Genomic DNA, 11,469 nt, shown 5'->3' on the forward strand with positions numbered 1-11,469 from the left:
TTATTTTTTGAGACAAGAAAAATAAAATAAAAAAAAAACGAAAAACAAAAAATTAAAACTAATAATGAACCTAATGAAATTTTCTCTTGTTCTTTTTTTTACAAGGGACTTAGCATAGGGTTGACCATGTCCCAAGTTTGTTTGTTTTTTAAAAGTGACCTAGCATAATGATGACCATGTCCCAAGTGTTTTTTTGAAGACAAGAGAAAATGAAATACAAAGAAAGATAAAATAAAAAATGCAAGTACAAAGGCCATGGTGTAAATACTTCACCACTTGATTCTTCACAACGTGTATGTCTCGATATGATAAACTTCTTGAACTCTCATCTTGATAATCTTCGCTCTTGTACATAAGTCTGTAACTTGAAAGAATTTTGCTCCTTATCTTGTTGCTTTACTTGAATATGAAATCTGATCATTTTTGTACTTTTGCTTGTAAACCTTGAACGTCTTCAACTTTCCTTCGAATATGTGATGCTCCTCTTGTTGTTGATGATGGTGTTTCTATGGACCTGTTGGTGTAGAGAGAGATAAAGTGGATGGTGCTAACTGCAAACAAGATTACAAGTGGTATGTAAGTTAGCAATTCGATATCACCCTCATGATTGATAAAATAGCACTCAAGAGATCAAAGTAGTGCTTCTATTGGTGAGAGGTTGGGTAGCTCACCATTCTACCCGGAGTTTACGTACGATGACACACACTCTAAAAGCACATATTTAGATTCGTACAAAGAAGTGAAGGTCGGTGCCTCTCATGATGTAATATGGGTAGTCTCCACTACAGGGGATCACAACTCTAATACCGAATTCTGTCTGCACCTCATTTGCCACTGACATGGTTAAATCCAACTTTAACTCTCATAGAAGCAAGAAACCCGATCATGTTCTCTGGCATCTCTAAGTTCAGTCACTCTTGTGAGAATTTCGATGTAACCTTAGCGACATGTATACTATGTGACTCTAAACTAACTACAAGTTGGAGTTTTTCATGCACTAATTTACAATGCAAGCTTAACCACTCCCCCACACTTAAACTTTACATTATCCTCAATGTAAATTAAGTCATCAAAGTAGAGTCAAGGTGGGAAATCCTAATACGAAATCTGACAAGATATCAGAAAAATAAATACAAGACAAGAAAAAATATAAAAACAAGAACAAACAAATAAATTAAAAAAGGCAAGAAATACTCATCCCATGGGTTGCCTCCCATGTAGCGCTTGGTTTAAACTCGTCAGCCCGACTTACAAGACGAATTCCCCATACACCAATAATCTGAAAAGTTGGGGATCCTCCCATAGAACCTGTTTTGGAAACACTAGCTTCACACAAATATTAGTAATATAAAAAAGAAACGAAGTTATTGACCGATAAAAGCTTCCCCCACACTTATTCTTGTCAACACTTGGATGTGTATAAAGAATATAGAAGTCAGGTACTTCCACGGTTTCTTGTTCCAAAACCTGCATAGTATGAGAATCAAGTTTCTCTAATGGCGAAATCGAAAAGCAAAGTCATTCAACAATATTCTCGAAGCACATACGTTCAAACCAATAAGAGGTAAAGGATAAGAATCAATATGCAAAGGGTTAGACAAACCTATCACAATCTCTTGTATCACGGAATCCTCTTCATCCTTGAAAAACTCAAGTGAATTATTCACCTCTTGTATATCATGGTCCTCTATCAAACCTTGCAACCATTCTTCGTCCGTTTCTGCCTTAACCAATGTATTGACATCAATATCTTCATTACAATCATTTGCAAGCTCAATTGGGTCTTCCACAATATTGGTCATATCGGTTTCATTCTCAACATACCCCTCTTTGTTATAAGGCACATACTCCACTGCAGATCCAAACCTCGCTATAAGGATCTTTTTTAGAACACTCAAAAATGCATCATCCTCAAGCTCTACCTTTTGAATAGGCTCTTAATCATTATTAAGATAAATGCTTGAGTAAGCTATACTAGCGTCATCATATTCCTCTTCGTCTTTATCTTGATCCCAGAAAGATTCCATTGTACACTTTGGGAAATGTCACCATGAGTTGGTTCAAGCAATGTATCATAATCACCGTCACTTTCACAGTTAACAAAAGGTTCTTCGTTGCTGAATTTAGTGTTGCTAATCCCTAACTCATCCTTTTGAAAAGGTGAATGATCATTATTACAATCAAGAGTTGAGTTAACTACACAATTATCAACGAAAGTGCCCAAGGATTGGCCTTTTTCAACATTAGCATCAATCATATGTTCATCACAAACCATATTCACATTAGAATTATCCATATCTTCCTTGCATTGATCAATGCCTCTACGCAAATTAACAGTACCTTCACGAAGTTCTTGGAGTTGCTTTTCTCTAGTGTCTTTATCTTTTTGAAACTCTTGTTGTACAAAGTTGAAAAATTTGTCTACAAAGTTAGATACTTTTTTTCACGAGCATAAGAATCCTCCCATCCTTGTGGTTGTTCACACACAAACCCGCCATAAGGTTGTTGAGGAAAATCATAAGGTTCCATGGAATATTGGTCATAACCAATGAATTGGTTTTGATTATACCCCTGGAATTGGTAGTTGTCATATTGTTGAGGTTGTTGAAAACCGTATCCATTCATGTAGTATGATCCTTCCATGAGAAACAAGTACCTGAAATAAGATTCTCAAACCAAGGTTAAAAACCAGAAAATAAGAAATGTAAAAACCACAAAAAATAAGAAACCAAAAACAAGTGACAACCGCTGCCTCCCCGGCAGCGGCGCCAAAATTTGATCGTTGTCGTATGCGTCAAAAATAAATTACTTTCTCACTACTCAAAATATATAATATAGCAAGGGCAAGAAAGGATCGTTCCCATAGAGAGGACTAAGGTTTTCAAGTTGTTTCGGTTCTCTATAAATAACAATGGGGGGTTTTCTGATTTTTATGTATCTAAAATAAAATAAAAGCAAACAAAGAAAAGTAAACAATTCAAATCAAGGATGATAAAACCAGTGTTTAAAATAGTGAAAGCGTAAAGCGATGCGTTCACTTAGTAAAGTGTAAAGCGCTATTAAAAAGCATTAGTAAAGCGCTACCCCACAAAATAGGTAGTAATATAAAGAAATAAATACTTATGAATGTAAATGAAACTTCCTAGCAGAAAATCATAAAATCTGTATGAAACTAAGTTGTGAATGGAAATAAAGAAATTTTGAACTAGCAAAAAACGTCTGCATCATCCACATCATCCTCAAAATATCCATCATCATCACCATGCGGAAGAAGGGTCAGAAACTAGAAGAAAAAGAGGAAAAAGAAAGGGCGATAAAATATAAGGAGAAGAAGAAACGTTTTCTTCTTTTAGAATATAAAAGTTTAAGAGATTTGTTTAGGGTTTTTTTGTTATATATAAGACACATGGCCTATTAATTTACTGGGCTACGCTTAAAAGCACCCTTTTTTTTTTTTTTTTTTTTTTTTTTTTTTTTTAATTTAACCTAATTTGCATAGCGGAAGTTATGAAGCGTTCTGGAACTGAGGCGCTAAAAAGCGCGCCCCAGAACGCTTTTTTAAACACTGCATAAAATATTGGTAAAAGATTTCATCTTCATTCACAAACATGTTCTTGTCATAATAATTATAATTGATATTTAATCTCTCTTTATCAAAAGCCTTAAGATACCTTGATCGCAAGAATATCCCGCTAATTTCCTCTTGTCATCAACAAACACATTAAAATATGCGAATATGAATTCTACCTAAGAGAACAACCTAACGTGTAAAAGCACTAATCAAGTTTAATTCCCAAGGAGCAACAAGATTTATGAAATTAGTCTAATCAATGCAATCGAACGTGGAAAGCGCACTAACCCGATTTAACAAAAGTTATGATTCACATGTGACTACTAGGATGTATCACTACAAGCAATATTCACAATATGCTACTTGCAATCAGAAATTTATCACTTTTGCGTATAATAAACTCTAATCTAGCAATAAAGATGAAAACAAACTCAATCGGTTCTAGACTCGACCAAACAAGCATTCAAATCATATAACAATATCAATGAATCATAAAAGATAAAGTATGTAGACAAAACTAATTTATTGAACACAATCCATGTTTGGAAATCCAACTTATTCCTTACGAAAACTAAGTAAACATAATAGAGTTCATCACAAGAATAAAGAGAAAATCTATCATGTTGTAAACCTTAGAATAAAAGTAGTAGAAGAGATAATCCATAGAGAGATATAAGTCTCCCTTTTATACTTTCCCTGCCTTTTCCGATTTCCAAACTACAGCAGTCGTCGCTGGTTTTAGGCGGAACAAGAAACGAATGTTTCTTCTCTGAATTCTAGATGTTGTGTAGGAATGAATGTGGATAAAGGCACCCACTACAGAGATAAGGGCCGACCAGATTCCATGTGGCCTGTCAGTTTCAGATAACTGACAACCTATTCCCAGTTCAACTCAACTTGCACAACCTAGCTTGCTCCAAATATTGCCAGTGAATTTACCTTTTTGCCCTTTTCGCTCGAAAAGGCTAATTTCTCCTTCTTTTGCTTCAAACGTCTCCATTGCACCTAATAAACTCAAAAGCAAACATAAGATACATAATTTACAAGTAAACTCCCAAAGAAAGCATAAACAATAGATAAATATCAACGTGTTTTAGACACCTATCACTTAATCGTACAGGGTAAAATAACATTCCAAAATTCGGTAACTACAATAACATTCCAAGATTCGGTAGTAATAACATCTTGCTCAATCTCTTTCCTATGGACTACCTCATATCCGGCTTGAGCCATCGACCACTGAAAAACAAATCAGTTATAAGTTATATTTTACTTTTCAAAATTAATATGAAAATGTAAATTACATACTTTTGGTTGGTAACCTAGCAACATATAAGTTATAAGTTAGATAATAATTATTCAAAATTATTTCTAATGAAACAACTTTTTAAAAAATTTACTCTTATAGCACTCGGCATTGTGGGACTAGCTTCCTTTACGGATTTCATATCCTTTCTGAAAGCTTCGCGTTCTTCGAAGAGTTTCTCGAATATTTCCTTAACGATTGCCAAAGTTCTTTCATTACGATTTCTGTCTAATGCCATAAAAACTATGAATATACGGTTCCAAAAAGATACGGGGGTTCGATTTATGTCAATATCTAGATCTTCATCATGTTGTTTGACCGTCACTCATGCTCTGACAATAGCAGAATCTTTAAAATAAGGATAGGGAGTCAGCATGGTTTTTTTCATCTTTTTTTGGATGAGAAATAGATAAGAATGAATTTGAAAGCTTAAAACTATGTTTTGGGTGAGGAAGAGATGATAGAAGAGTCTCTTTTGATAGAATTTAATGACATAACAACTAGTTTTTTATTTTATTTTATTATTTTTTTTTCTTTTAAACTAGTCGTTTAAAGACTCAACCATCTTGGTCCTAGTAAAAAAAAGAAGCAATAAATAAATCGGTTGAGAGTCTGGACTTCAAAACGGTTGGGTATTCTAGCGTATATGAGTTTTACGACTGGTTAAATCAGACAGAGGTGATTCTGGATAATGATTCGGCCAGGAGTTCATCCACACCCAACAATAGGTTGGAATTACGGCTGGGAGTTCTTAAGTTCCTAGCCGATTATTCTGAGCCGTAACCTCATCTAATAGACGGGTCGACAAAATATCCCATCCGTAACTGCTAAGAAAACCCAGATTTTCCGGATTTTGAACGGATTTGAATCAATTAAAATTGTTACTCGGGGTTGATTACAAGATTCTCCTAACTATTTACAGGATATGTTTCATCATTTTTTTTCCAAATGTTTCTAAAAAAAGTTCATCAAAAATCCTTCTTTTTTTTCTATATCAAGAAAGAAAAAGGAAAATTTTCAAAAATTAATCATTCAATTAATCTAACCACTCCACTAATTATAATTAGGTTTGTTAATCATCATAATTAGCACTAACTCGATTGAGGGTATATTAGACATTATTGAAAATAATAGGATAGGGGGTTACTACATTTACTATTACACAACCACTTTTTGGACTTTAGTGAGCTCCAGAAACCCAGCCGATGCGGCCCCAATAAAAGGGTTCATAATAAAACCTCAAGCAGTACATCGCCTTCAGCCTGCAAGGTTAATGAACCAATGGAAGAACCGTCTTACTATCTATAACGTCGATCTGACAAAAAGTTGACACTGGATATTAGTCTGTTAATTGCTAGACTTGACTACCCATATATGTGGTGTTCGTTTGGCACTACCGCACAACCTCCCTAATTTCATACCATATGATTCCTCTAGTGGTTTGAGTGCTAGTTTATTTTTCCCTCTACCTCTGCATGTTCCACACCGATCTTAAATAGTTTACCTTACATGTATCCTCTAGTGACTATATATCTATCGCCAGAAGTAGCAATCAGAACCCCCCTGCAATTTAACTTTTCAAGCCGTTGTGACCGTTGTAGTTTCCATCTCATTTTATCAGACAGTTCAAGGATTTAAGTTAACGAATTTTAGAGCGAGCGTTCAGAATCTTAAGACAGAATATAATGCAGCTAACAGAGCTTTCATTGAAAGATGGAGATTGAACTGTGAGTTTGAAATTAATACTCCTATTCAGTGATCTGGGTTGCTCCTTGGGGTTATGAACTTGTATGATTTTAAGACAAATACTGATGGTTGGAAAGGGGATGAATCTGCTGGTTTTGGATCTATAATTAGAGATTCTCTGGGTGAGTCTTTGATTGCAGCTTATGGGGGCTGTCATCCAATCTCAGTTTCTTTTCATGAGCTTCAAGGTGTGAAATTAGGTCCTAGGATTCTATGACTCTGTTTATCACTTAAAAGCTCTGATCTGAACCTCCTTAGAGTGTGATTCAGGTGTGGAGAAGGATCAAAACTTTGATGTCCAAGTTTACTTCTGGGAAGATTAGTCACGGCTATAGGGAGATTAATCAGGCTGCTGATTATTTGACAGGCATTCCTCCTGGGGGAGAGTTTTGTAATCCTGTTTTTGAGAGGTTTTCTTCTGATTTAAGGAAGATATTGCAGCTGATAAAGCTGGTACTGAGCATCTCAGGGTCTAGCTTGGTCTTTGTAAAAAAAAAAAAAACATTTTTACTACATGCAATTATTCACAGGATGCAGAATGAACTTAAATATAGGCTTCCCATATATCACAATTTGAGTGAATAGCAATACATACTGAACCACACCCTAGATCTAATAATCTCTAGGGCAAGAATGTACTAGTATTTATAGTGTATAGACAAAAAACACACATTTCGATTTAACTTGCTAAGAAAAAAGAAGTTCTTCTTTATGGTGATCTCTCTCTCTCTCTCTGTGTGTACAACAATAGAACGTCTGAAGAATTTAAATTGTTTACCTCCAACACTTTTTATCAATGGTGTTCTTTTTTCCTTCTTTGTGTGGGATTAGTTGTAGCTGTCTCGTGTACAGAGATTGTAACCGGAAATGAGAGAACTGAACGCAAACGCGAAGAATGCCATGAAAGACATACCTATGGAAGCAGTTGCCATTTTTGTGAACTCATCCTTCCCCCAATTTGATACCCAGTCATCCACTCTTGTTGCTGCAGATGATGATGCTGAGATTAAAAGGTATGTCATTATCTGCATCATCAATGGAATTTATATGTTTTAGATCAAATGATACAACAACGTTATCAATCATACGAAATCACTTGGCCAGCTACATGATTGCTATCTGAACAGCCACACTAAGAAATCAAGTTCAACAATAAAACAAGGACACAAAGTTCGACTCATTTATTCAATAGATGGTTGCATTGCTACTATTAGTATTCTTTAATGAGCCGGGATTCATGAAGACAGCTGATTAAATACACAGTACAAAGAAAGCTCGTGAAGTTCATAGTTATAGTGTCAGGCCATTTAAGTTTTAACTACACAATTGCAGACCTGCCATGAACTCAGGGTTATACCAGGGGAATTAACTCGTACCAGTTACATAAGAAAACAACTCCCACTAGTTTCAATCCAGATCAACACACAAGTGATTTTCAAATATTTACTATAAACTTAGGCAATTCTACTGCCGTACTCCATAGGTTCAATAAGTTTTGACTCTAGAGCACAAGGGTAATTGCTATTTCAGTAACCATCAATGAGAAACGTACGCTTAATATAGCTACTCCTATACTCCAAAGACTCGAAACTCCAGACAAAATTCAGTAACTAAAATTAATTGCCCAATAAATGAGAAAGCATAATTTCTACTTGCCTGATCCATAAAGAAATCGAAAAAGTAGCCAAAATTGCGAGGAATAACATGCCTCTCAGTAGCCAAACTATACGCCAAATCATATGCTTGAAAACCAGCGTACACAAATCCTATTATATTCACCGAGAAACAGTACCTGCAAACATTTTATACAAAATCAATCACATTGAACAACTAAAATAAGCCTCCAATTTCATTTCCCTCCACTAAAATAATACAACAGACAGACAGAATCAAAAGTCTAAATCAAGGAATCCAATGCCGAAACGAATCTAATAAAAAATCACAAAATTGGGTAAAATTAATGAAGCCCTAATTTGATTTGGGGAATTTTGAGAAAATTTAAAAGTTGGAAATCCCTAGAACTTGAAATGAGAGAAATTTACCGGTATTCTTTGTACCGCTCGAAGGAATCACCGGCCCAACCTTGAGTTCTGTCAGCAGCCATGACTGAGAATGAAATCAAACAGAAGACAAGCGCACAAATCCTAAACCCTAAAGCAGCTTTCTTCCCTCTTTCTAATTTACTTTCTCGACGTAGAATTGACGATAAGACTTTTGGTTTTCTTCGATCAGTACCATTTTCAATATCTTCTCTATGTCTATTTCCATCTTCACCATTATCAGTTTTAGTCATAACTGAAAGTTCTTCTCTCATGGATCGATTTACTGCGATTACTGGTGATGGTGGTTTTGGTACTGGAACTGAATCTTGTGGAACATCAGTTGTTGTTTGATATTTATGATGTTCAATTGGGGATCGTAATGGTGAGCATCCAACTGAAACCATTGCTTTAGATTGGGGTTTTTCTGAGGGTGGTGGTTGAGAAGGCAGAGGAGCAGTAGGAGAAAAGGATTTCTTCTTTTCTTCATCAAGAGATGGAGATGAAGGGATATCCGGCGATGGTGATTGAGGAGGTGGTGGCGGAGGATGAAAGAAGACTTTCTTTTGTTCAGGAGGATGAAATTTCATCGGATTTAAAGAGATTTCTGGTGATTGTGATGGAGAAAAAGGTTTCCTTAGTTCGGGTTGAAGTCTCACTTGATTTGTAGAATTTTCTTGTGGTTTTAATGGAGGAGAAAAGGGTTTTCGTTTACCATTAACATAAGACGAAGGAGGAGGGTTTTGAAGTGATGGTATTGGTTGTAGTTGTGGTGATTTAGGAGGAAATGAAGAAAGGGGTTTTGTTGCCTTACTTGCATTAGATCGAAGTGGTGAAGATTCTTCCTCTTCATCGTTCTCTTGGTTTTCTTCTTCTTCTTCTTCTTCTTCTGCCATTGAAGTTAAGTCTGTGTTTTCCTTATTCTTCTTCCTCTTCACTTCTGGTTCCATTATGGATTTTCTTCTTTAAAGTATGAAATAGTCGATTAAAACACTCGTTGGAAAATGAAAAAGAAACAAGGGTCTTCTTATGATGATTCAGGGAAGCTTTGTAAAGCGAAGGAAAAAGAATGATTTTTTAAAAAGAAAAAGATTTTGGAGTTTTGTTTCTTTTTCTTTTTCTTAACTGAGTGAAGAAATGAACAAGAACTATTCTGTTGTGATTGTATATGTGCTGTTTCGTGGGACCAGAACCTTGACTCTCAGTTTCCTTATTTTACCCAATAATTCTTCCTGGTCTAAACGTCTTCTAGTGAGCACTTAATAATACTGTTTAAGTACAGAGTAGAGACTAGAGAGTGCAACAAATAGTGGACTAGTCACTAGTGGAGTGTGACTATGAAGATTCTGTCTGCGCGTTACGTCGGTAATTGTTGCAAGATGAGACAGCTCTTTCCTTCTTCTTCTTTCTTTTTTTTTTTCCTTTTGGTTGTTGTTTAAAGCTTTGAATAGGTGAGGTTTTGGGTTGGACCACCGAGTATTAAGTGTATCAACTTTGCTACATATAAAAATCTTGAATCATGCATAAATACAACATAAAAACTGTCGATTGTGTACTTGGCTTGATTGTTTACTTCACGGGTAAGGTGTCCAAAACTATCGATTGATTACAGCTTTTGTGTTTTGACGAGGTTTTCAAAAGTACGGATGATGCGTTTTGTGACTTGTGATTGGTGTCGCCCCTTCGCGAGTGCTATTTGGTTTGGTCTTTCTCTAGAGGCAGTGAACATTAAAAAAATTTCGGAATTCGTAGCTAATTGGATAAAAGAGTGGATCAGGGATCAAGATTTTATGCAATAGTCAGATAAAATCGCAATTATATCTTGGTTTATTTGGAAGTATAGATGTTTGGTGGTCTTTGAAAAAATAAATCCAATTCTGAATCAACTCATAGAACAAATCAAGAAATTCTTGCACCTGAACTCTCAAGGAAAGATTCAAAAAACAACTAAGAACAAAGAAAAAAACCCAAACAAAAATGGTCCAACTTAATTTCGGATGGGATAGTTTTTATTGATGCAACTTTTAAAAAAGAAGATTCAACCATGGATATGCCTTTGTACTTTACTCAGTGGACAATGAATCTTTCATGCATATTGCAGTGGGATCGGAGTGGGCTTCCTCAACTTTTCATGTAGAATCAAAAGCCTTGTTAAAAGCATCCTCATGGCTAAGTAAAAATATATTATTGTTGATGGTGGTTTTTAGCTTAGGGTTAAAATCGTAAAACCATACATCTGACATGACGTCACTATGACCACTAGCGCATTTATTGAATCAATCAGCATGCCTACGTAAGAATTATCAGGGTACCTTTTTTTTATACATGTGTCATGTTCCACGGCAGAACCCTTAGTATTGACCGACATCATCTTCGTACATACCAAACCCTAATTCTCACACAACCGTGCCAATTGCAAACCATGCCAGTCACGTCTCCGCGCCAAGGCATGCCAACCATGCCAGCCGCACCACTGTGCCAATGGCATGCCATGCCATCCACATCACCGCGCCAAGGCATGCCAACCATGCCAGCCGCACCACTGCGCCAATGGCAAACCATGCCAGCCACGTTTGTCGCGCCAATGGCATGCCAAACCCTTGGCCCTAGCCATGATAGCCGCACCATGCACCAATGGAATGCCAAACCCTTGGCCCTACCATGCCAAGCCGTCCAAACCCTTGGCCCCAATATGCCAAGCCATCAGCACCATTCTGCCTTGGCCCCACTATGCCAAGCCGTCCACACCATTCTGCCTTGGCCCCACTATGCCAAGCCGTCCGCACCATTCTGCCTTGGCCCCACTA

The 11,469-nt window shown here is 36.4% G+C and overlaps 1 protein-coding gene across 1 annotated transcript; it reads right to left on the minus strand.

Moving 5' to 3' along the window:
• Nucleotides 1-7,155: 7,155 nt before the first annotated feature.
• Nucleotides 7,156-9,801, minus strand: LOC113300051 (CASP-like protein 4A3). Its single transcript, XM_026549198.1, has 3 exons — nucleotides 8,666-9,801; nucleotides 8,280-8,415; nucleotides 7,156-7,648 (listed from the first exon to the last, which is right to left on the minus strand). The coding sequence occupies exons 1-3, from the start codon at nucleotides 9,610-9,612 to the stop codon at nucleotides 7,451-7,453; spliced, it is 1,281 nt and encodes a 426-aa protein (XP_026404983.1). The 5' UTR covers nucleotides 9,613-9,801; the 3' UTR covers nucleotides 7,156-7,450.
• Nucleotides 9,802-11,469: the final 1,668 nt, after the last annotated feature.

Source organism: Papaver somniferum, chromosome 7, assembly GCF_003573695.1.
Source record: "Papaver somniferum cultivar HN1 chromosome 7, ASM357369v1, whole genome shotgun sequence".
NCBI lineage: Eukaryota > Viridiplantae > Streptophyta > Magnoliopsida > Ranunculales > Papaveraceae > Papaver > Papaver somniferum.

Bases quoted from the DNA above. Each gene is read 5' to 3' on its own strand.
- LOC113300051 (XM_026549198.1), bottom strand. From the start codon at position 9,612: ATGGAACCAGAAGTGAAGAGGAAGAAGAATAAGGAAAACACAGACTTA. The intron at 8,416-8,665 runs GTAAATTTCTCT...AAATGTTTGCAG, and splicing joins GAGCGGTACAAAGAATACCG to GTACTGTTTCTCGGTGAATA. The intron at 7,649-8,279 runs GCAAGTAGAAAT...TTGATGATGCAG, and splicing joins TCGATTTCTTTATGGATCAG to ATAATGACATACCTTTTAAT.